At 38.0% G+C, this 27,534-nt stretch overlaps 1 protein-coding gene across 1 annotated transcript in view; it reads right to left on the bottom strand.

The window, feature by feature from the left end:
• Positions 1-27,534, bottom strand: part of LOC124299987 (beta-1,4-glucuronyltransferase 1) — a 41,126-nt gene that overhangs the window by 8,437 nt on the left and 5,155 nt on the right. Inside the window, exons 2-3 of the mRNA XM_046753558.1 lie at positions 20,954-20,999; positions 2,016-3,504 (exon numbers count right to left, since the gene is read on the bottom strand). Coding sequence (XP_046609514.1) covers positions 2,016-2,768 — 753 coding nt within the window. The 5' untranslated portion in view covers positions 2,769-3,504; positions 20,954-20,999. The remainder of the gene's footprint in view (positions 1-2,015; positions 3,505-20,953; positions 21,000-27,534) is intronic.

The following is a 27,534-nucleotide window of genomic DNA, read 5'->3' as shown; positions in this document are numbered from 1 at the left end:
AACAATACTTCTATGATACAAGTAAAGAGACTGTTGGTAAGAAATTCATTGGCAAAAATGTTCTGTTTTAACAGCTATGAAAGATTATGGTACGAATATTTGGAAAACAATACGATTGAATTGTTATATCAACGACATACTTGGCATCTCACGAGAACCGAGCCATTTCCCTCCACCATAATCATCACCAGTAGCTTCAACTTTTCTCGATTCTTAATCCGCGTCGCAAAGTTCTTCGTTACTTTGGAAATTACTCATTTTTCGAAATTAAATGATACACCGCAAGCTTTACATTGAATACTATCGACTTTGATATGAGTTTGGAGTACAGATAACATCATCAACTTACGCGAACTCACAATAAGAACTGGAATAATCGACCAGTCGAAATACAGAATATATTCTCATTGGCGTTGCGTTACTATACAGTTGTTCATTAGACGTCTCTATCACTTTGGCGAATCTGATATTCTCTAGAGTTCATACCCCCGGACTTCGATGAATTATTGACACCTCAAGCGCGGTGAACTCTTTAACAAAGGAAACGCAATGTTTACGAGGCTGAAGCTAGCAGCCAGAATCAGCAGCTAAACGTTCTAATGTTCGTTCGAATAAGGCAATGAAATCTGTAGATTAAAATTTTGTGAAATATCCTGAACCCCCATACTTTTATAGAATGACGAGGATAAAACTGAAGTGCATCTTCCTATTTACAAAAAGTTTAACACGTTTGGCTGATAACTCCGGCTGGCAGCTTCAGCTTCATGCAATCCTTCTCTTCACCTAGTTTCGCACAGACGTGTTCCTATGGGACGAATGCTAAGTCTAATCACCTCAAACGGTCTCGTGAAAGTCGTTTGATAAGTTTGATAATAAAGCTAGTGAAGATTAGTCGTTTTGAAAAAGTTTACTTGTATTTCTCAACACAGTCTCTTTCTATGACTATGCATTTACCGGAGATGCCTACAGCCTGAGAAATCTCACCCACTCTTTGATTCGGCGATCTTTCCTAACCATGTAATGAATTTTTTTCACCATATCCGATGTGGTAACCTCAGTTGGTTGTCCGGAGTGCACTTTATCTCTAGTTGTGTTTCGGCCATGTTTAGATTCGTTTATTCTAAAAATAAACGGTTTTCATCGAAGGAACAGAGTCCCCGTGTACTTCGTCTAACTCAGCTGTAAGCAGCGCGATCGTTCATGTTTTTAAATAACGTTTGATCACTGCAAGGTATTCTTATTTCTATATTTTCACAACTACTAACAGGATCATTTCAAACGTATCTCAAACCTAAACTAACCGTCGTTTTATGCTAAAACTTATAGGTTAGTTTGAAGAATACTATTGCGTGGTCATATAGTACGAAGTTCATTCTGGCGCTATATTGCGGAACATTTAGCTTACTTATCAAACGACTTTCTACACGGTTATATTAAATCAAGGTGAACCTGATCCTTATTCGTTGAACTATAAATTGTTTACGGATCTGTAACAAAGTAACAGTTCACGACTATATTACACTAATCGTAGGAGATACTAATTTCTCTGAATAAAACTTAAAGTACTCTCAACAGGATGTTATAGTCACTCTTCACAGACCGAGTTAAGTTTCACTTGTTTCGATTATTACCAAACCTTACTCATCACTGATGTAAAAATGCCATAATCAGCACATTTCTACGTGTAATGATGCCGAGAAATTTATTCCTGTAATTGAATTACCACTTATTGTAGAAATACAATTCTTTACTTCGACCACACATGGAACAAAAAAAAGTTTTTTGATATTTTTGTTCATTGTTCCACGTAGAATTGCGCTGACCGTGGCATTTTTACGCCAGTGTTGCGAGAGCCTTGGTGATAGTGAAAATGAGCGACATTTAACTCGGTTGGTAAAGACTGACGATGGACATGGTCTTAACGCGCATTGGGGTGAAAACATGATGTCCCCAAGACAAAAATCTAAGTCTACGAAGACGTCGAGTGAAGAATGAACAAGGCGACATCTACTCACAGTTTTCGGTATATGTTTGGTGCTGAAGAATACGTGGAAGGTGACGAGCTGGGAAACCAGGGGACTTCCGCATATCCTTAGGTACTTTATGGTGTCGACCGTGGGTTGAAAGTCTGTGCCAGGTGCGTAAAGCGCTACGGAAACGGGGGCCTGCCACCTCTCCAGCAGTGGCTCGAGGTTGTCGAGAAAGGTGTAATCGGCGTGGGTCGTGTAGGTCACGCTTTCCCAGCACCTCACCTTCGTGGACATCGGGACGTAATTGTAAAGTACCCAGTAGTCGCCCCTCAGTGCCGTTTTCGGCGTCGTCGACCTGTCGTTACAGGGTATCGCCTCCTCCAGCGTCATCGATCCCATCGTCGTGCTGACGGACTCCTGCTGCTTTTGAGTCGTCGTAGCGTTTCCGCTTTTACCTCCCTGCACTTCCTCGTTATCCTTCCCCGTTTTATCCCTCATTGTCAGAGCCGCCGTTTCCTTCGTCGCCGCGGATGATGCAGCGCTCTTACCATCTTGGATCGAACCGATTCCCGTCTCCCTCGTCGACCCCGCCTTTGAACCCTCCGGTAAACTCGCGGTCGCCGACAGCTCCGTCGCCTTGGACACCTCGACCAAGGGTTGGGCCCAACTCGTCGGCGCCTCCTCGATCCACGGCCCTAACGATCCGATGTGCACGCAGACGTAGAGGAGCACGAAAACGTTCATAACCACCGAGAGTCTCAGCGCCCAGTTGCGCCGTATTATTCCCAGCATGGTCATTGTTGTCTTTTTTTTTTTTTAGTGTTTTTAGTTTTTTTTTTTTCTAATTTTTATTATATTTTTGGCTCCAACCGTACGAATCGTCTCGTCTAATTGTTTTCAACTTTTAAATCGTTCCTTACGTTTCCTACGCCTAGATACATTATTTATACTGGTTTTCGATATATTTCTAACTTACTTTATTCGTATCACAAGTTCCTTTTATTTCGTATCATTTTTTTACTGAATTTGTATAAACGACACGATAACTGTATTTTATCACTTATCAATTCAAGTCCCGGCAAGCTATATTATTTACTCAACGTATGTACAGATAATGCGAGAATTTAATTAGCATTCTGACGTTAATGCTATAATCGTATAATTTGAAAACAATTTCACTTTCAGAAATGTATATTTTTGCGAAAGTTTACATCTGTTCCTGCCAGCGCTGTTGCCTTCTTTGTAGAGGTTTTCCTCAGCTCCATTTAACTAGCTAATGAATATTGAAATCTATATGAAATTGAAATTGTATAAAATCAACTCGAAATTTGACGCGTATACATGAGGAACAGACATCGATCCGAAGAAAAGAAACTACTCTCGGTGAAACAAGGGTAGAAAACTTTAATTTAAACTATTCGATAATTTTCGCCACAAATTTCTTTCTTATCTTCGTATCATCTTATGAATGACGAAGAAATATTTTCAGAGTGCGTAGAAGGGCTGATTTCCAATTCACTTCCCAGTAGTTAGTCTGCAACAGAAAGAAAAATTGATTCGTTACAATTTGTATATTCAATTGGGAGGAAATAAACTTACAATTTCAATACTCTTGGGTTTAGGTTGAAAGTCTACGGGCGTTTCGGTGTTACGAGATTGTTATTGTATTCGACAAATCACGAGATACACACCACTTGCTCTTGCAATCGAATCGGGCGATCGATCGGTTTGATATTGAGTCATGAACAAGCAATGAACACGTGACATCCTTATTTATATGCTATGTAGACATTTTGATCAAATAGTTTTCACTGAAGGCGTCACCTCGGCCAAGTCTGTATAATAGGTCTATCGTTGTATAAATCTGAGACGTGATTTCGAGTTTTCAAGAATGTATTTCGTACGATACGGATAGATATTTCGTATTCATTAAAGTCACGTTGGATGAATTTCTTAACCGTCTAACAGTTATCGAATGTCTGCAGGTTGGTTCGATTCTATTAAAAAGGCATCGCTACCGTCCATACGTGTCTATTCTGAAAAGACTAAAAGGAAATACAAAAAAATAAAACAGACAATTTTAAAATCATTTTCCCAAGTCATGTATAATACGAATAACGGATCATGATGAGTAAAAAAGATCGAACAAACCGAGAGAAGAACCCTCGACGATTTTACTAATTCAATTTCGTTCCTCTGTGTTCACGCGGGAACAAAAAACACACGTACAAATAGACAGTACCTACTCAAAATGTGACCCGAATAATGAGGACCAAGTATTGGATTTTTTCAACGAGCCCGGTACACGGAAGCTCGAGAGATCTGAAAGAGATAAAACCTGCAGGCCGTCTGACTGATCCACTGGCAGTTGTTCAACGGTTGAAGGGGGTCAGAAAACAGTACGACAAAAATAGAATCTCCTTAGAAACAGTGCCTACGTTGCGCTGTTGCAACGCGCTTTGACTAGGACATCAAACTCTGTGTGCTGAAAGCTTTGCGTCATTTTTTAAATCTCTTTGGCGATTTTTAATCCCTGCAACTGCACTGGATCCATCAAGTTGTAAGATTTTGTTTTACAAATTCTTGATTTTAATGATCGATAGATATGGTATATACCTTAGATGATTGGCGGAAGTTAATACAACGAGAGAAACGGGGAAGAGAGGTCACCGAAATGTTGGAGGTTATTATACGGTGAAATTAGATTTATTGGTATCTGGGATTCGTGGCATAACAAGAATCAAAGTAAAATACACACAACATATTCATCTACATACCTACATGTATTACATACGTCAGCCTGAGATTTTAAATCTCGTCGCTGTCGACACTTTTGCACCTTGTGCAGGAGTTTAAACAGTTCGTTTCAAACATTCCAATGATTTATTAACAGTACCGTACATTAGTCGATGAAGATAATGGAGTACAAATGATGATGATTAGCTTCCGTGGATTGGGAGAGGTTTTTTTCATGACTTATCCCGCTGTGGTGGGCACGCTTGAAGTAGTGTACGAAAATTCGCCCGTTGTCTACAATTTTACAATTGGGCTTAATCAGGCGATGTTGTTCTTGAATTTCCCTGGCCGGAGGATCTAGGCTGACGCCTAAGCCGAAGCTGACTTGACTATATCCAACCAATCCTTTTGTTGGTTTCCTTACTGCTCTCTCTCTCTCTCCCTCTCTCCCTCCCTCCCTCTTGTTCTTCCGATACCTCACACAAAGTGCAGGAAGTAAGTCAGAGATCTCTTTGTGCGACATGCGTAGTATAGGTACTGTTGAACAGTGACGCTACAAATTGTTGGTAATTCGACGGATCTTTTTGCAAACTGTTTAAACGCAGACACACACTGGCAGATATGCTTGCAGCCGCCTTGAGAAGCACGTCAAACGTGCGAATTATGTGCATCGCGAACGCAGCTTGCATCACGTTTCTCCGACTATTTCCCAGCGCGTACGGCATTGGCAATGATCTCGCTTACACGGGAGGGAGATCGCACCGATTCGGAAAGTAGGTATAATACGTTGCATGCACGCGATACCCTGGCTACGCTGTACGAGAGGAATCGAGAGATAGTTTACCGAATATCCATTAGATGCTGCGGAGATCGAATCAGAAACTATTTTTTCCCGGGATTGATCACCGTCGCAAAATGACGAACGACAAAAAAGAAACTGAAGATATCGAGCGGTATTTTTTTATGGAGATATAAATTTGAAAAATTGGTGATTTCGAAAAATTAACGACGGAGCCAGGAATCGAACCTGGTATCTAGAGATGCTTGACCGGAGCTTTACTCCACTAGACCACCTAGCCACCGAGGTATTTTTTTATGCCTGTTAATTCTCGATGCCGTTTATCGTCAGCCATTCAATTCGATGATATCATTAGTATAAATACATCCGATACATAAGTTGTGACAAACTATTCAAATCAATTAATTTAAACATGTGAGAATCAAGATAAAATCTTTATCCTGCGCGAATGGTATGTGATTCGTATTGGGAATGCCAATTTTTCAATAACAGCAGCATCGAAGAAATCTTTTTCGGGAATATTTTAAATGGTAGCGAAATCCTGTCGAAAAATACAAAATTTTCGTACACGGTGATCTACCCAATTATTCAATTAACTTATCTTTCCATCAGAATCAATTTAATACATTCCCCTTTATTGGTTTCCCGTCGTTCTACCGACAGCATTTGTCAATTAGCCGTAACACGAATATATAAATAAACGCTTGAATTTAGCGAACGAAGGGTAATTAAATTTCACTATTTCCGCCCATTCGTACTTGACGGGCGATCTTTTCCAGCGGATGTGCAACAACCTCGACACGACCCGTAATTTTGACGCCATCGTAAAATCTGCGTATTATTTCATTCCGACTCATTATATCCGAGCGTCGAGCTCGTGGTTATTCAAATTTTGTTCACAAGGAAATCCGTTGGAGTGAAATGCATACATCAGGAATCCGTGTAGCAAAAATTTTTGTAATTTCCTTATTGTTGATCCTTAAAAATATAAGCAAAAATATAACAGCAGCCAAAGAGAAAATCCTTCAATTTTTCCAAGTGGCGGACTCGAATATTGGCAAAATTGCCCGCGAGTGTGAAAAAAAAGGAATCGTTCGTGAATTCCTCGGCCAAAGGGACATCCCGTTATAACTCGTCTCTTTTCGCATATTTTTTGGCACAATATACCGTTGACGTGCGTTCGCGTTCCCGCCTCAAGGCTGAAACTTCAAAAGCCTTAAGGTACCCGAGGTTTGTCAGCTGTTAACCCAGTACCTCTTACTTGAAATTCGAAGGCAATGTAAGTGCGCACGTATCCGGCAGACTAGCGTTCGCCGGATTTGCTCGCGTGAATTAATTGCTCGAACGCTCCTCTCGTATTATGTACGTACGGACCTACGACGTACATACATAGATACCGATGATAGTCGATCGATGCGCATAATTCTACGAAATGTTTTGTGTCCAATCATCCTGCGGTAACATTCGGCGATTTCGATCAGCTTGAAAGCCGTTGAGCGGAACGGAAGCTCTGATAGTCGACTGATTTTATTATTCTAATGTGAAATTTAAGGTATATACAGATTACAGAATGCCTGGATTTTATTTTTACATTTTCCTCCTTTTATTTTTTTACCAAACAATTCCATCCTTGTTCCAGTGAAAGCGAAGCGTTTACAGATTTTTATTTTATGTTATGACTAGATTGCAGTGTGTAGGTTTTAGTACATGAGTAATTTGTACTCACATACAACAAAGATACGTATTCGCATATATGTATAATATGGAGGCCGTACATGTACATATGTATGTCCGTTACCCGTGTACGCTTTACGTATGTAGGCCTGTCAGATTAAACCACGTGACCGGGGAAAATGATGCAACAAAGAGAAGACCTTCCGTTGATAATTTTTTTTTTTTTTTTTTTCATTCTACCGACACTGCTAACTTTTAGCATTGATTAATCGTTGCTCAATGTAACAATACAAATTTTTTTTATCGAAACAAGATAATGATGTAACATTGAATTATAAAAGTACTTGATTATTTTTCTAATTTTTTATTTCTCTAATTGTTTACTTTGAATGTTTTTCAAATGCGCATATGAGTATTCATTCACCAGACATTCTAAATGATTGTTCAGCTGGATATGCAAGCAAGTAACTGTAACTAAAACAATCTAATCGCAAAAGTCGTGTAATAAACTTCATCGTACGACTGACTTAATATTACTATCGTTAAATACCTATTCGATACTTGATTTGGATAATAAAAATTGCGTATTGACGTATATGACCTCACGTCCTATAGTTCTATACATCTACAGTAGGACCAGCTAATGCGACATACAAAATGCTGGAATGTCTTGAGGCTAACGACGCGAAAAAACCTTGCACGTTTCAGCTGGTTACACTTCGCAGTTATATCGATGATTTCCAGTAAATACGTCTCATTATGGAGATATTTTATGCAGAAATATGAAAGATATCCAATTTTTTACTTTTGTAAATTCTCTTGCTGATAACTTTGTCAAAGGATGTGCGTGGTGAAAAAAAAACCTAATTTCGAGCGGCGGAAAATACTTCGTCCATCTTTTCTGTTCAAAGAACGGGGAGAGTTGCTTTGAAAGTAACTGCGGTGACTTCGATCGAGACGAATGTGCAGTAGTAACGAAGCGTGAAAAAAGGTGCAAATTAGAGCAATTTTACACGTGAAAAAACAGCTCCGATTTCATATTTTACACAAATTTATACAATCTCTCGAAACAAGGACTCGAGGTCTCTTTTTTTACTGCACCAGACAACTCGTTCTGATCTAAGTAACGAGATATAAAATCGAGGGTACGGAGAGTGACTTTAAACTGTTCCGTTGCGCAGTGGTTTAATGTTCACCAGCCTCGAGGCTCGGTAAATTATTCGACACGTCAAATAACCCGTCAAGTCATGCAACGTCGAATAATTTCTGTAGCCTAGGATCATTTTGTCTGTCGCGTTATTATGATGCTCGTAATCCTATGAATTTTCGCCTCTAAGTTGGGAAACATCTTGCATATCATTTCACGCGATACTATCGCCTGTTAGGAATGGAATCTTCGAGAGCATGATGAATGTCAGGGAATTTCTGCGTCGAAACATTACAATAACGTCATCGATCCGTCGGACAGACCGTTGTTGGATAATTATTTTTCGACTGCACTGCCACGAGCAATGTTATTCGCGATACCTGTGCGAAGGGGATGCTGAAGGGTGGTCGGCCACCCGTAAACAAAAGAGCCAGGCGAATTCTATTTTCAGCACGGAAATAGGCAACGCTACCAGAGCCTGACGTACGTGTCCAGATGAGATCGATAGCAGCGGCTGCTGCTACTGCTGCTGGTGCTGCTGGTTCATGAAGAAACGCAGTGCAGGAAATTGAAATTAAATCCGGATGTGGAAGAGAAGTTATTCGAAGACTCGCATGATGTATTTTTGCAGCGTAATAATATAACGTGAAGTGTCTGGGTTTCTCGAAAGTTGAACATCTTTTCGACTAATACAGCGAACGTTCTAAACTTTCGCATATATAGCATGTTCCACCTTTTCGGACAAGGTATTCAAACGGCAACCGAGCAACGATCTTGGATTCAACAACCGCGAGACTCTCGAATAAAGACAAGCGAATGAATTTTACTTAAATCTGAAAGTCAAATTGCCTTTCAAATCGTTGTTTCACCTTTTGCAACGTCTGCGGTACAGTAGGAAAGCTTCCTACATGCCCAATCCATGAACATCACCTCTAACAACGCTTCCATTTGCAGAAATTTCGTAAGCCTGGTATATAACAACGTTGTGAAAAATGATTATCGTTTATTCCTACCGTAAAAAGATTACGTTTACATTATTATTACTATTATTATTCCGATCGATAGTACGGTATTCGGAAACGACATACCTGTGCCGCAAAATCGCATGTAATAGCGTAATAAAAACCAAAACGACATGCAGTGGCGAACGCGTAGCTACGTAATGCAAAGCTCAGAATGATTATATTGCAGGAAAATTTGAGTGTCTTCTCGTTCTGCGCTTACTATATCTTAATAAAGCTTCGTTCTAAGCTGCCTGCTGAAAATTCGCAAATAATATTGACCTTATTTGTATTACACTTTTCTTCTTTGACTTTCGTACGAGAAAATAGAGTTCCTTAAATCATACACATCATTTCGTTTCATATATATATATATATATATTTGCAAATAATGTCAAATTTCTGTTGTTTCATTGAAACACAATAAAATATATGACACAAGGGTCATTAATAATTAGCGGGTGATCAAACGGACGTCAGTGATTGCTCAAATCTCTCACGGCACAAGTAATTCAAATGGTTGTGACAAACTTGCATAAATATAAAATATGGGAAATGAACGCGATCGGTAGAAGCTGTATTATTGAATTATCAGAGATACTAAATCTGTAACTTTCGTTCATTCGACAACAATCTCATTCTTAGTTATTTTTAGTATTAAAAAGTAAAATTTTATTAATTTTTTTTTTTACCTAGTAGTCTAGATTCAACTGTGCGAAGTAAAGAAATACCTGTGACACTCTGTTTTTAATATTTTTTAAACTCACATACACTGCACTTTTACATTATTTAGATTTCTCGTTTCAACATCAAGGCAAATGTAGAACATCGAAGATGCTTTCATTCCGTTTCGACTTTCCCTTCGCAACTGTGCGGTAAAACCTTCAATAAGCCATACCTCACATCGGCGAATGAAAAGTTTCTATACCAGAAATAAACCCTCGTGTGAAATCGATTAATCGCAAGTCAGAAACTGATTCGCTAGAAACATACATGTTTTCTTACCTGTTATTTTCTATTTACAATTTTTATCTTTTGGCTCATCGTGAGCCACTAACCGATCGTTATACCAACCTAGTCATCTAACGTCGTCACGTAATGTTCGTTAAGTTCACCTTTCACCGGAGCTTCACCGGTCATCAGTAGTTTCATATATATATATATATATACAGATAAAGTTTAAATTGTGATCTGGAAGTGTAACGTTATTATTCCGCAACGCGCTGTAATGATCGTCAAGTAATTTGTAATATTACGGCGTTAATGCCCGGCAAGTAATAGTCGCCTCTGCAATAAATGCCGGCAGAGAAGCGAGGCGACCCGCAGTAAGAAACCCGTCGCATCTGTTTTCATCACGGCACCAGAACTCATTAGTAATTACATTGATAATGGGGGAACGTCGAGATGCAGCGTCTGCACGAGTACCTGCCAAGCCTAGAGGGGAAAACTCGATGCGAAACAAAAATGACGTAACTTTTAGTCCGTAAGGGGTTGTCTCCTAAATTGGCTTTTCACTGTTACGTTACAAGCGTAAGGCAAAGTTTCCTTTTTATTTTCAATCGTCACTCTTTTGCAGCGGCAGCGGCTCATACTCAGCCGCCTACCCGCCATCGTTCCAGGACGAACTCAATTTATCGGTAATAGGAGCTACAGGAGCTACTCGGTGCGCAACGTCAATTTTACTTCGTATGACAAACTCCTCGTGTCCCGGCTCGTCGCGTCACCTGGTAAGTAGAATTAACGTTTCATTATTTTCATTCGATAATCTCGAAACTTCACGATAGTTGGAGAGCTATTTCTGATCTTCTGTGTAATATAAATGTTGTAAAAGTTATTTTTTATAAACTGAAGCGAACCGCGCGAAATCGTTAGATCATTTTACCCAATAATTAATTACATTGCTGTGCACGTAAGCGTATGACGAACAAGTCTCAGGATTCTGACCAAAGGTTATACCTATGTATAGGAATTAGCCGAACGTCGTGTATAATTTTTTTAAATAAACCCACATCGCGATTGACAAGTTTTCACTTTTCTCCAATAGAAAGTGTGGTCAAGTATGATAGAGAAAATAAGATTTCAGCAGCATTAATTCACGAGGCGGTCTTTCCTGTCAACAACATCGCAGGCAGGTGGTAACAGGAATTCTAGATTACGCGACGATTTTGAGATATTATTGAACGGATATTCCCAACCAAAATGAGTCTCGGTGAAAATATTGAACACTTCGCGATGAGATCAAAATCTGAAAAACAATCATAACCATTTGATGAAATAATTCGTTTTAAATAATAATAATGCCAACGGAAGTGGTTAATAAATTGTTTGAACAAAAATTTGTGTAACAAATCTCTAGTGAATTTTTTGAATTTCATATAACATGAATTCATTGTCTTTCTAAATACCTATGAATTTTTTTGTAATTTTCGGCTAAAACTTCTTCAATGTAATTTACAACCATTTATGAAACACCATCCAAAAATTCAGGACTTTTGACCCGTTAAAAAAAAAAAATTTTAATTCTCGATAATGGGTTTTTCGCAATCACCGAAAATTCAAAAAAAAAAAAATCACAGATACTCGGAATAATCAATGAATTCATTTTATACGAAATTTAAAAAAATGCATTAATACAGAAATACAGAAATTTTTGTTTGAACAATTTATTAACAATGTATTTGCATTATTATTATTCAAAATGAGTTATCCTATCAACTTGGTTATGATTGATTTTTTTCATATTTTTATCGCATCTCGAAGTGTTCAATATTCTCACCGAAACTCATATTCGGTTGGAAATATCCATCCAATCAGACCTTAATTTATCAAGTCACATGTAAACCAATATAATGCCATTAAATCGGATCATCGAATGTGTATTCGTGAGGAACTTTTGAGCTCGGATAAAAGTTCTCAGACCATCAAATTAATTACCGATTCAGCAGTTTCGATACACCTGCGGCGCATAGAGCATCCCATATATTGCGAAATATCAGCCGATATACCTTACGGAGATGGCAATTTCTCAACGGTGCAGCTTGAACACAGTTATTGTACCTAGAGTACGACTCTGGCTTCCGTTATAACGCGCCGTTGGCATACCGGTCGAGTGCAGGTAAATTTATAAGTCGTGTGTCGGAGTGACTGAGTTTAAAGTCAGAGCTTTCTTTCGTTTCATTTACAGAGGTAAACTTCTATCCGTTCAGTGTGCAAAGTTGGAATAGTCGCGTACACACACAATCGCGTGCAAAACACAGGAAGCTTACAATCTAGAGCAGTTGTATAAGCGTGAAAAATGGGTTGTGAAATGTTGACTTGAAAAAAGCTCCGTTATACATCTGGTCTTTACACCTCCCGACAGATTCACGATCTCTCGGATTTGCATAATTCGAAGAGAAAAAGCCGGGAGCTCGAGATGAATTAACCTACGACATGAAGCTTCGCACTACCAACGATTAACTTTCAAGTTCCAGTTTCATCTCGAAGAGTAATATTTATACCTAGCTGTACTTCTCGTGTACTGTAGATGTGTTTCTTTTTACTATTCTGTAACAGAGCCAAAATGATTATGCCGGCAAGTCGAGCGTGTAAATTGGCATTCATGTAATTACGTGATGTAGGTACACGCCATAATACGAACTGGAAATCAGCTACGGGGTAAATGAAAAAATACGTTTGCAAATTGGCGTTTGTCCGCGTTACAACGTCCGTGCAAAACGCATTCGTTCCAAACGGCTGCTCCGTGCAACTAGACTTTCGTACAAACTGTTCCATGGTATTGTCGTGTACAAGCAAGCGTCTACCCTGCAGATGCCTATTTACGATACCAACGTTCGCACTTCACACAGTTTAATTCTGCACAAGCGGATATGCGTCATTCCACCCCTCGGGGTTATAGCGTCGCTCGTGTTCAAATGCGTGTCCGTTCCAATCGTTAGTCGGTGAACGAAGAGGGGCGGAAAATTACTAGCTGCATGCGATTTTTATTTACGAAGGTAGGAAGGGACGATCCACGCGAAGGACGATAATAGTACGAAGAGAGAGGGAGAGAGTGAAAGATATATATTTGTAAAGAGAAATGTATTATGAACGAATAGAGAACTAATAGAGCGGTACGACTCTGGCAGTCGGTACAAGAGGTCAATTAAAATGTCATCGCTGCTTCGGCCTATCGTTTCTCTGTCCATAACCAATGAAAAATGAACGCTTTGTACACTCAAATATTAGGCCGAAGTTTTCACGTGCTACAAACCCATCAATTTTAAACAGCTCATGCATCGTAATAGGCTAAAGTGATAGGTGCTTGGCACCCACGCAAGGGATCACGGACTGAAGATAAAGACACGACTATGACATGCTATACTAGTTTCTGAGTGATGAATTTTACGTAGATAATTCCGTTTTGTTGTACTGTGTAGTCCACGTCTAATCTTCACGACTTGCGGCGGTTAAGTACCCTTGAGAGCCATAAAACAGGCCTTTTATCAAACATCATTTCCGAAGTCATGAATAACGATAGACAATTGATTTTTTTTTAAACTTGAACCGTCCATTTATCAACTTTATTCACATTCAAGAAAAAGTCATTTAGCTTCGGTAATCAAAAAGTTATTGACAAAAACGTGCAGAGTTGCTCGCGATGCACCATTAAATGGTAAACGTGATTCCGCGTAAGGCACAAATATAAAACAAAACAAAACAGAACAAAAACTACAATCTGAAAGATATTCACTACAACTTGTTGGGAGCAGATTTTAAAAAAACAAATTCAAAACCCTTTTTTCCGGCATTCTGCTCTCAATAGGCTATAGCGAATAAATATCACTGACTATCTCAGTTTAAATTTTCATCCAAATCGTTGGAGCGGTTTTCGAGATTTCACGTTTATCTTTCAATGGTGCACCGCGCGTAACGCTGCACGTTATTGTCAATAACTTTTCGATTACTGAAACTGAATGACTTTTTCTCAATTCTGAATAAATTTGATAAATGGACGATTCAAATTTAAAAAAAATCAAGTGCCTATCGTTATTCATGACTTCGGAAATAATGTTTGAAAAAAGGTCTGTTTTCCGACTCTCAAGGGTACCTAACCCCCTCGACTAACCGACGTCGAATAGACGCACGAAGTTATTACGCATTGTCCTCTCTTTAGACAACCAGTTACGTGCAAATAAATAACCCTCTAATTACTTGGCGTCTTGTTCAGTCGTGATTCATGATCGTTAACCTCGTCGTCGCCTCTCATGTTTAGAGGAAAAAATGGGGTGGGTCGCCCGTCTGGGTCACGCGAGTGTATTAGCTCCCTGGCTAATTGTAATATTAAAAAACTGTCGCGACCCCTTGAACGTTTCTAAGTTTATTTTGCCATACATATCGTATCGGCTGAGCATGCCGAATATGCGTGAGTCAATGACCACTGACTCAGTATCGCAGGGGTCAAGCACGATGCGGTCCTTCGTAGACGTAGAGAAGTAAATCTTACTTCATCGTTTCCACCAATCACGCGAACCCGAAACTGGTCTCGTGTTTTAGGCGCTTATACACGGTTGCTCTCGGCAGTCAAGTTGTATGTATTACTATTCCGAGCACAACATCTGACGCAAGGTTAATGAACTGCAATGATGTAGTATAGTAAGAGTATGTAACAACACAACTATTATACATCTCTGCGTGTACGAAGAGTTGAACTTGACAAGGCACTTAAGTATGGGTATGTTAGATCCACATAATAGAGTCGATTCAGTCTCATGATCACTCAAGGAGTTCTACAGTCTTTACACTTTCGCTTGCTATTCTTGTACCACGCGTGACTTATCGACGCGACATCGCGAATACCGTGCGATCTATTCGGTACAAGTAAATCTGCGTACCGGCAATTGATTGTAAAATACAAATACGGTCCTTAAAACTTTGCGATTTAAGTTCGTAGATACAGCGTCGCAGCCGGATAATCGCAAAGGAATAACTTTACCTCGAATCATGTACAAAATGTATTATATACATTATATATGTACTGTGTATTTGACGATATAATCTTTACCGTTAGAAAATTATTTCGCCTGAATTTTATGAATTCCTGAATTACTCTCACACGTGATTATGTTTTACATGTGAATGAACGTTACAGATTCACAAATTTGAAATGTTTCATTGTAATGACGTACGTCAATTTTTATCGTTGAATCCTCTTCGCCGGCTTTACGTACAGGTCTGTGAATAGCGGAAGATTTGTGTTTTTTACTATACATAGACTCGTTTTGTATGCAGTAATGTTCATTAATGGGTTCCCAGTGGATCAATATTTTTTTTTTTTTTCTGGAATCAAATATGAAACAAGCTCTCTTTCTATGAAATTTTATGTGCCTACTATCGATGTTTCGTTGGTTTCTCCTCTCACTTGCGTCGCTAGTCATAGACGCATAAAATTTGCTTAGAAACAATCCAAAAAAAGTAGTCAACCACTGGGAACCCATTAATGAATATTGCTGTACATACACGTTATGGGCAAAAGATAACGGAAGTGTAGGCGTCGACAACTACGAACTGACTCACCGATTATGTGACTGACCACTGACCCAGTTCCTCATATCATCATGAACGAATTATCACGAACCCATAGGAAGGAGCGATTGCTAAGCGAAAACTAAGAGTCGCTCCATTCAATTGTACACGGAAAAATTTTTTTTCTCAAATAGACAATTGTATTAATTGTTTTTTTCCCCCTTTTCTTTTTCTTTTGCCAGCAATTGATTATGCGTACGTATGGAAGATGAAAATATCAGATTTTCAAACCACTTTATACCGACACCTCGAACATTCTGTAATGTTCCTTAAAAATACTTTTGTAGAATTGTTCAAGTGACGGAGCTCCTCGATAACAGCCGCCATAACGCTTAAGCAATGTATCATCAGCATCGCCATTCATCATTATATGTTTTTTAGGTTTACATATGTTTGCATTCAATGGCTTGGGTCTTACAATAATAGCGACTGTCTGGTAGCAGCGACATACAAGCTATAGACGCGTAATACCTGATATTAATCTTAGATACTTGTACGAGAAGTTTGAAACTCCGCTTAGAAAAGTGCAGAGAACGTAAAAATAATATACGGGGGTTAAAATTTTATGCTTTATAAAAATTTAATCCAATTCTTTCTCCTCGGTTTTTCCTCTTATAACGTATAGGGTACTCTTTATCATAGTCGCTGCTGACGAATCGTACCCTGAACACGTGTACAATTTACTACATCGATTGACTATTAACAACGCAAATTATAACGATGAGAATCTCTTAGTTTCTTTTTCTTTGTTTTTTCTACTTTTTTTTCAATTCAACGATATCGCATTTACAGTCGAATACGATTATTCGCGTGGATGATACCGTCTTTTCGAATCGAGACTTGCCGCTATAATTTATGCATACGTATAATAATTGACGGTATGCGTTTGAAATATACATTTGCGTGCAGAAACAGCTCGTTCGTTAATATCACTGAACTATACTACTTTAGGGCAAATGAATTCACAGTCGTTCTTCGCTACATAGACTTTAAATTTAATCACCCTTTTTTTCCTTCGGCACATGAGACTTTGTCAAATACGTCCTTTCATTTATTAATACATACCTACGTGACGTAGATTTTTGTTCGCATAGTGAGTGGAGATAGCAAGGATTGGAGGGCTTCTTGCTTTGGGAGAGTTCCAGTGATTAATGGATACACCGTTTACGCTTTTATGACATTATGCATACCCCCCGTCGACCAATATCAACTTTTGGTACGCCACGATCAGTGACGCGGCGGCGCCATTTTCGCAACTAATCGCATATCATGTATTTGTATGTACAATGTACACAGTGCCGTTGAAAGTTGATAAATATTTATAGATTAAATTCAACTTGTACATAGCATTGGAACACGTGATAATAAATCAAATCAGCCCGCCGATTTACAAGTGATGTAAAAAAATATCAACATCATAATTCTGGCATGAATTATACCCGTCACATATGAACATAAGTAAACATCCGCATAGTACACCTCATAAATGTATAGGTATAGGTATATATGTACGGGCTAGATTCAGATTTTTGGTCACCTTATCGTCGAAACTATAATCTCCCCTAATCTCGAGCAATTTGTTTACGTGCAATACGCGGTAAGCCATACTTCCATTCGCAATCGAGAGGCAAAGAGAGAGAAAGTGATCATTTCTAACCCAGAAAATCGATCGTGCAAGTGTGCGTTGACCTTAATAACCTATAATATTATCAAACGAGATAATAATATAACGGAATTAGATATTGATCCGTATAATTGCTTATTAATAGAGTTATTGAAAAGAGTCTATCTGTTTTACCGTATATTCGGCATATTAGAATAAGAACACGATTTTATGGTGAAAACTTTTGTAGCGGACAGGCAGCAAAGGACGTGCTCGCTCGCTTGCAAAAAGGAGTTAAGTGTACCTTATTAAATAGACACACAGGGACTGCGTAATTTTTGGTCAAAAGCACTTAGACCTGGCTTGGCGAGTGTGTAATAGTTATCACGTTGTGCTTGTTAAAATTGCATTAGACCAAATTGTTTGTACCTACTGCAGATATGTAAATGTGTAAAGTTGTACATGAATTGAACGTTTCTCGTGCTCGGCGAAAGTGGCATTGCTTAAAGCCGACTGGCCTCGATTTGGATTTTGGCCGGTATACAGAGATGTCATGTATAACGATGTGCACACATACACGCACCTCAGAGCTGTAAATAACACTAGTCTTTTGGTAATGATTCGGCTTTTAACACTGGCTCTCCTGCATGGGAAGCCGAGACGAACGGAGGTCGCTGTTGTTAGATGTAAATTCATACATACTTCGGAACCATCACCGGGACGAATGATAATCACCGCGTGCGTGGTGGTCCCCTACAGTCCCCTGGTCGTTACATCTGTAACGGCCTTGTGAATAATTGGAAGGATGTACGGCTTTCCAACGTTGTCGAATTTGCGCAACCTTTAGTTTTCGTTTTCAATTTTTACTTGCACTTTTTTTCTTCCTTTAAACACGGTGTACGGTTCTATTAGCAACTGTGGTTGCAAATACGTGATCAACACAATACGTACACTTCGATTCTGCCGTACATAGCGAAGACTCAAGGTTTGATTGATCACCGATTATCATATCATAACAAGATAACACCTCGTTAATACATCTTTTGCGTATACTGTATCATACACCTCTATGTATGTATGCATAATGATTCTTTTCGCGCAAATCAGACTAAAAAGAAGAAAACACGCCCATGTGAAAAATAGTTCAAATATACGTGAATGCATACGTTAATTTTATACAAAGCTGCATTTTGTATATGGTTAATCTGAGTACAGAACAAGGGACGACGTCCATCTGCTCAAAATACCTGATTCAAAGATCTATCTCACTCAGATGACGATTTTTCAAACCCATCAAATAATTAATTATTGAATTACTTGCCGTGCGGATCATTACTTCTTACAAATAGCAATCAATTTTTTATTAGCAAGGGACGCGATAAAAGTATCGATTTCTTAGTACTATACCTATTTATGAAGCTTGTGGACACGGCAGAGATTACATACTGAGAAAACGACCATTCAAAGTGGATAACGTTGAGTAAATGAAAGACAGATAAATAAAAATGAAAGTTGTTGATAAGATAATTCTGGTAGGAATGACGAAAAGAAGGATATGAGAGGATTTTTATAACGTAAATCAGGTATGAAATTACCGTATTTCTCGCATCTACGTTCGTCGGCCTTGGACCTTACCTAACTATACAGTTGTGCAAATACACATCCATCTCATTTGCGTCACACTTTCACACGCATCATTTAACACGTTTTAGATGATTATCACGCTTGTGTATAATACGTAACCTGTATTTGTACCTCCTTTTTTACAAACAGCCACGCTTCAACGCGTAACGTCAAGGTAGAATGATTTTTCAAATTAAGTAGGTACGCAGTGCAGACTAGTAGGTTTTCATCGATAAATAAATTCGTACTCACGAATTGGCATGGTAGTGATCGTTAAATACTCTAGAGAATACATGCATCGAACGGCACGGACAGGAAACTGTCTCCGCAACGCTGTCGGCAACGAATTCCTCGTGTGTTGCCACAAGTCGGAAATTATTTTTAATCGTACGTGAGAACACGCGTTGGATAAGACAATTATTTTAGAGATACAAGTGTCGAAGTCCCAAAGAACGTGCGTCACTCAAGGTTTTCAACTTTGAATAAAAAATGCAGCACTGACAAACTCTTTCATAATTTTCATTCACCAACAAATCAAAGCACATATCCTCCGGTGTATGAACATTGAATCATAGTTTTATTTTGATATTCCACTTATTTTTTCACTCGCATCTGGCAAAACCGACATCAAAGCTTCTGACGCTAAACTCATAATCTGATCAACTGTTAGATTATACGATCGACCCACCGATTATCAATCTTCATAAATCATTTTTATTGTTGAAAATAACGCGCCTATTTTTCGCCCTGGAAAGATTATTGCGAATTTATAAAGCCTCTACATTCTACCTATGTGAGGTTATCGAAGGTAGATAGCAGTTATCGAGTGTAAAAAAAATCATACCTTCACCAGCGAGCAGCATGAACGAAGCTTGATTGCGATAACGAGCAGATAATAAGATCGTAAAAAATGCAGCTAAAAAAAAAAAATCAATAGCAATTCAAATCTTGAAAAAAGAAATACTATTGTATTGAAATTTGCGAACATTCGTCGATTCGCATTATCACTTTTCATTATACTAACATTAATTATTGTCACGAATAATTTCCACGGAACGCTACAAAATTATTTCGATGCGAAAATTATAAGATTCAGCTACGTCGTATGATTTATGCTATACGATATTGCGAAGCACCGTAAATCGATCTCGAGTTCATAAATGAAATCTAATTAAAAACTTGATCGTTTCGTTGCATCCGTTTGTAACAAAAAAAAAAAGATAAAATCGCCGGTACGTCACTGGAGAGAATTTATTCGGGAAAACAACGTCGCCGTAAATTATTCGGATTAGACTTTCTCGATATTTTCAGATATTTTTGAAACGACTTTCACCGTCAAGAGTCTATCAAGTTTTTACGTAATTCATGGCGTTCTAATATAACGCGAGTTATCATCACGGTATGCATTTATTTCAGTACATACATATTTCAACGATTCAGCGTGGTAATTGTAGGCGTGCAGATGGCTGATGAAATTCGTGTCAGGGGGAATAAAACCGGAGTCTTTGCACCGCGCCGCGTGAAATGAAGTTAGATCGCGTGATTCCCAAATTATTGTTATAAATCCCGTCAGTCAGTTACTTGATCTCCAAACGTCGCCGACGGTTTGGGAGTATCTTGAATTACTTTCATTCGGTTGCACGTCACGCAACGTAGAAGCTACAGAACGAGTCGAATTCTAAGGAATACGTCGCAAGGTTTTCAGCAACAAGGAAATATTCGTGCTGTTCGCTATATTTCTGTAAATCTTGTCTGATCGATGCGTGGACATAATTAATTCACGTTTGATGAAATAAGCGAGAATTTAAATCAAGAAAACATTTCTTGCTCACTCACCTTTACTATTCGAAAACCTTCGTATGGCTTGTATTCCCTCGTATTCCTGGAACATAAAAAATAACCGCCGATTGTAATACACATGTATCGTTACACGGCACCACGCTAATAAAAATTTTGTGAAATACCTTGAACTCTCAATACTTGTATAGAATTATGGGGATAAAACTGAATTGCATTTTTATATTTCCAAAAAATTTAACACGTTTTGGCTGATAACCGTGGCTGCAAGCTTCAGCTTCATGCAGTTTCAACCGTCGAACAATTTAGCATAAGTCGATTTTCCACGATCGCTGAGAACGATTTGTGTGAACAAAGTTTATAGTACAATATTATTATTCCTTCCAAGCAACACCACACATCGTTTCAGACCCGGCCAAAAATTCTAAGAGGTCGCGAAATTGAGTTTTCGATTTCCCATTTAAATAACACGATAACTGAGTTATATGTATACACAACAATATTTAAAAATAATAAAAAATAAAACGATAAAGAATTCTTTCTAATAGATGTATTAAATATTGTCCTGAGGATGACTCTGATCAGAGTCGAAATTTGACTTCAAATATTGTTGTTAATACATGACCTACGTATTCAAGATCCATCACAACTTATATACACAACATTCAAGGAGGAATAGAAGATCTATGTAAGGCATGCACCACCTTTGAAGCGCGAAAATATGTTTTTAAACAATATAAATTCCTTCGTAAGTGCACGTTCTTACCTTGAATGCGCTGAAAGGCACACATTTATTTACAAGTCAAGTTTTCTATGCGTTATTTAAACGGCAAATCGATAACTCAATTTTGCGACCTCTTAGAATTTTTTACTGTGTCTAAAACGGTGCACGGTGTTGCTTGGGGTCGCAAACTTGAGTATGAGCTGGCGAGAGTATAAAAAAAAAAAAGGAAAAAGTTTTTTTCGAGTCGCATATACGTATCAAATTTCGTGATTAAGTAAGTGCAACAGTCATAAACAGTTTTGCGCAGTCTTCCGCAAACGTGTAATTGAAATTGTGAGTAATTTCATTAAAATCGCATTAAATATACGCCAGCTGCATAAACCAAAACTGATAAATATGTTCGTCCCAGTTTTAATTAATTCATTAAATTCCGAAAACGAGGCCTTATCACGTTTGAGTTGAAATAACAGTGTTTGAATGTACATTAATTGATTCCGCGCGCGTTATAAATTAATTCCTATTTAACCCGGAATTGAAACAGGTTTAAGTTCACTTCTTTATACAATGGTGCAATCGATTAAGACCAAACAAAACATGCCGATTGATAGATGTGTTCCGAGTTTGCTACACCATACACTTTTATCGGAAAAAAAATTACGAGAACAATTCTTATCACTTCGATAAATTATACAGACTGGTACGAAACTTTCATACTTATACTGCATGTGTGCAACAATATACAGGGTGTCCCTAAATTGCCTCCCACGGACTAGCCAGCATGATACCTCGTTAAAATCCAACCGAGAATTTTTTTTCCGGAAGCTCGTCCGACGCATAGTTTTTGAATTATAAGCGATAGCGCTAGGCCAATCAGAGTGCACCATTTCATCTAGATTTGCCGCCACGGAAATTGCTGTTTTGTTCGCCTGGGTATTTTGTGCGTTGTGTTTGCGAACGCGAAACTGATACCAGTAATGAGATAGGAAATTGATAAGTCGCGGAAATCCAGATTCACGTTGTCAACGTATTATATTTACTGAATACATTTCATGCGTCATTAGTATGTGTCTGTATCAATATTTTATCAGCGGTTAAACGAACGACGAAATTCAATTCCAAACCCTAAGAGCAGCGTGTTATTTGTAATGGGAGCGCATTAACCAGTGACTGAAATAATTGAAAAAAACGACAACTTTGAACATCTAATTATTATGCGAACAAAAAGCTTAGAAAGATTATAGCACTATCGAGACTATTCTGAAAATTATATAATTAATAATGAAAGAATTCTTTTGTCAAGATGTTGACGTCCTATTTTCGACATTGTATAATACAAATTCGAGATTTGCAATTCAACTGATTTTATGCACAGCCAATTGAGCGAGGCGAATAAGTGAACGTGTACCTCGGAAACACCTGTAGCTGTATTTTCGTTCGTTAGTTGGTTATTTTCGCTTCTGTGCAGGAAATTAGGTTGTCGAGGAATGTATTGTGGCTAAATTATGTCAGTGACTGCCTAGAATTTTTAGGAATACCGTACAGCCACAGTCATCGTCAAAATCCAATGCGCAAATTGAAATTCGATCGATTGATTTTCGAAGATTAGAATTAATATTTTCCATGTGAATTTGAGACTGAAAAGAAGAGAAGAAACATTAGACCACTAAAATTATAAAAATGGGATATTATATTTTGTTCAAGAGGATTTGGGAGATCGGGGAAGGTCGACCAGCTAAAAATGCTCCCAAATAGTAGCGACAAACTTTCTAAGGTTTGATGACATTAGGTCAAGTGAAAGACGCGACGTCCAGGCTGAAAATTGTTATAGACAGCGTTGGCGGTATTTTTGAGGAATTCTACTGTTTTGGAAAGAAAGAAAAGAAGTGAGAAAAATTAAATTATAAGCGATAACGGCGATTGTGAGATGCGGGCACAAAAACGCACTTCTCCGCCGTCGACTCATCGCGCCGATTATACATTTTCAGCGATGGCGTAAATTAATTTCGAATAACACCGTTTTTTTATTATTTGTTGCGAAATTAATTTCCAACACTGCTGCATTGCATCGTACGTGACTCAAGAATGCAATGCTTTGAGCGTTAAAATATTGGTAAAGCACTGTGCGATCTCCCTGAAGAATATGATTATCATAATATATTTACCATAATTGAGCACGTTTTTATCTGAGATTATTGAATATTTTCATTGTCAAGGAAACATTGTTTCAGTTAAACTGAACTCGATTCTCTTGACGGCGAGCCAAGGCTGCGTACTTAAAAAAAAAAAAAAAAAAATAAAAATTAAACGAAGGCTTACAAGACCGGTAAGAGATTAACAACGCATCCTTGAAATTCAATGACCAATATATGGGGAATTCCATGTCAACTCGAGCAATGATTTTCCTTCACCATTTTCCATTCACTTCAGGATTTATCATACGATTCTATAGTCTCAACAAAACACTCGTGAATGTTGTCAGATTTTTTCCCCCAACCGTTAATTTTCTATGATTATGCAAACCCATCTAAAATTTGGCATATATTTTCAAAATCTCGAAAACTGCTCAAAAATGTTAATTTTCATCCCAATCATTCTGACACCACTCCAATGATGGGACGATTTCTTCTATTTTTTTTTATAGCACTTTCAACATTTCAAACAAACGAAATACCACGTTCCAACGTTTCGAAACTTCTGAAAAAATTCCCAAAAATTCTGCGCCCTTGCGTTAAAAGATTGAGAATTGAAAATAAAATTTTTGAAGCGAATCGAATATGGTGAAGGAAATGTGGATTTTTTTATCGACGTTTGAGATATATTTTTAAATATCGAGGCACCTACCGAAATGCGATAAATATAATACCGGTTGTAGTATACGAAAATAGTCTTATACAATTCGTCGATTTTTTACGGTACTTCCGAGACCAAAGCATGAAGTGCAAGTAGGCGTTTATACGAGTACACTAGCCATGCAGCAGCATTACACGAGGAAACCAAGTCCAAACACTAGGCTGTAACCTGAGTTACAGCTTTGTCCTGCAGCAGCTTGTGCAATTAAAGGCGAGGCCGATATTGAAACACATCGTGTGGACAATTTGGTCCCACTGTCACGACGATTTACCCTGCAAGGTTTGACACGTCATACTTACACCTATACCTGTGCATATACATTCTATCGTGCAGGTGGAGCAAGTGCAGTTCTGGGCCTTTCCAATGCGTCAACTTTGTCTCAGGAACCGCGAGGTTCTCCCCGGCAACTTGCAACCGGTTTCACGGTTCGCACGATCTCGTAGAAGACGGTAGAAGCAATTTATGCATTAGGTATACAGTATAGCATAGAATACGCGTGTTTAATAATACACACGCATATACAGTTACAGGTGGCAGGTATAAAAGACACGTTTCAGGGACTCTCAAATCGCGAAACTGGAACGCGATCGATTCGGTTATTAATAATCATATCCGTCCGGTCGCGACGTAAGAAAATTTGTACTCATTCGTTCGAGTATCTTCATATTTTCATGCTCCAAGAGTTCACGCGCTTATTTTATCTTTTTCTTTCCCGTTTTCAAACCAAAATTAAGTACACGACAAGTTTATGTCGAGCACAATCTTTTTGGAAGATTGATTTTCACATATTGGATCACTTCCAAGCGTTACTACAGGCTGTAAAAATTTTTTTAAATCGAATATTACGTTGAGGCTTGTTTGCAAATAGCCTAGAGAATTTTTTACAAGAACCAAGCTTTGCATGAAAATTATTTAATCAAAATAGGTCTCAGTCTAGCGCATGTATAAGTAAGATTTACACGTATAATAGTAAAAGTCTGATAACAACCTTGAAATTTTGTGGAGCATAAAAAGTTGTTAGATATACTTCAAACTTTCTAATATAGATATAGCGCTTGAATCAATATTCTAAAGTATATAAGAGTAATGAAATTCGTACGATTTTGCACCAAGCTAATTATTATAATGCTCCATTCTTGATTTTAATATCAGTACGTTGTCTCTCTGCAAGAAGCATTACGAGAAACTTGGGATTAATTACGGTGCTTGTAATCTACCTTTATACACAAATGAGAATCGCGTTTATGTTTATGAGATCATCCCGCATTTTTTGCGACGAAATAGTCAGAGGATGAGATATAATATGAAATCATAAGGATCAAGAAGGATTGCGTGACAGTCAATCGTCAGAGGCGATACCGCAGACACACCGAACTGCCACCATTTCCATTGCACTTCTTTTTTCATAGCTCGATTCGCGGATCATTTATGAGTTTCCGAGCTATTTATCGTGCCGCCGTCGCGATCCAGTTATATTACGTATTGATTTAAGCAATTATAATGCAGATACCTATAATAAGGGTTTCTTTTCTTTTTAATGTAACATGTGATACCGTAGATTATACTATAGCTGGGGATATGATTAATTTTACATCCGCCGCTTTATCGACCCGTTGACAAGGATATTTTTTACAAGAAATATGCAGGACAGGTATAGACATGTTTGCAAAAGATTACAGGCTTTGGTCGGAAACAAAAAGAAGTTATCTTAGTTTTACGTTTTTTTTTTTTTGTAAAACACAGATAAATCTTTTATATGACTAGTTCCAAGATATTCCGTCTTCAATCCTGACATTCGTAGCAGAGTAAAAAATGTAATGACTACGGTCAATTTCATATTCCCTGGAATATTCACAGTCTCCTTACAATTAGATGCCAGGGAATAGACACTGACCAAGGGTAAGATATGGTGTGCAGGGTATAGACTTACTCATGAATGAGTAAAACAAAAGACTCCAAAATACGAATATTTATGTTTCTTTAATTTGTATGATCCGTTTAATTCGTCTTCATATATTTTGTATAATTACATATAATAATTAGTCTTGTCGTTCCACGTACTACCAAAGATGAAAATGTATAAAAGTAATTGAAAATCTTTGAACTCGAAAGATTCCTCAACATAACGCAACATAAAATCATTCCTTTTTTGGATTGTACCTCGGATTGTACATAAATATTTTCTTATCATATACGTATCTTTCCTGGTCATTTTGTATTTCCCTTGTCATGTGCCGGAGGAGATGTACCAGGGGAGAGATGTTTTTGCAGAAAATCGTTGATAGTATAGAGACAAGTCTTGTTTTCGGTTCTCAATTTGGACAGAGCGACTATTACTCACATTACAATAGATGTTGCCTAAAACTAAAATGAATAGATCACTAATTGCAACATTTCTGTACGGAAATCTACCGATTAATTCGATTTTTTTCAAAATAGGGTGCTGACATTTTTTCAACCCCTTATATTTTTTTTTTTTGCACTACTACAAACGAAATCATTGTTACTACAAACAACTACCCACAAAAACCTACAAGAATCAACAAAAAATATTTAGGTTTTTTCAAGTCGGGTGCTAGGTTCACATAGGTATCTAACGCGGTAGTTGCACCCGGCTGTGAAAACAAAGTGCAACGGCGTTCACCCGTCTTGCCAACTTTGTCCCGACCTCTTAACACGCTTACATAATAATAATGAACAAGTTTGTTGTATTAATTCAAAAATAACGGCCATAAAAATGCTAAAGCAAAAGACGTTGAAAGACGGGAACAAAGCGGAATTTGGAAAAATAGAAACACGGAATCAAATTAGTTACTGAAATACCATTATACGTTTATACAGGTATAAAAAAATCTATTTTTTATCGCAACTCATTCGATAGGTTACCAGATATTGCCATTGGAATCAACAAATTTGTTGGAGGGACACGCCAGGGTAGAGACAATGTTACTATTTGAATTCAATTTTCGGGAATTCTGAAAATATTTGATGCTCGAAATTCAGTTCGCCACATAGAACACAGTTTAAATTACAACTACAGTCACAC

The sequence above is a fragment of the Neodiprion virginianus genome, chromosome 3 (genome assembly GCF_021901495.1).
Source record: "Neodiprion virginianus isolate iyNeoVirg1 chromosome 3, iyNeoVirg1.1, whole genome shotgun sequence".
NCBI lineage: Eukaryota > Metazoa > Arthropoda > Insecta > Hymenoptera > Diprionidae > Neodiprion > Neodiprion virginianus.
The sequence above is the reverse complement of the archived record's forward strand: the minus strand, read 5'-3'. Positions and strand labels throughout refer to the sequence as shown.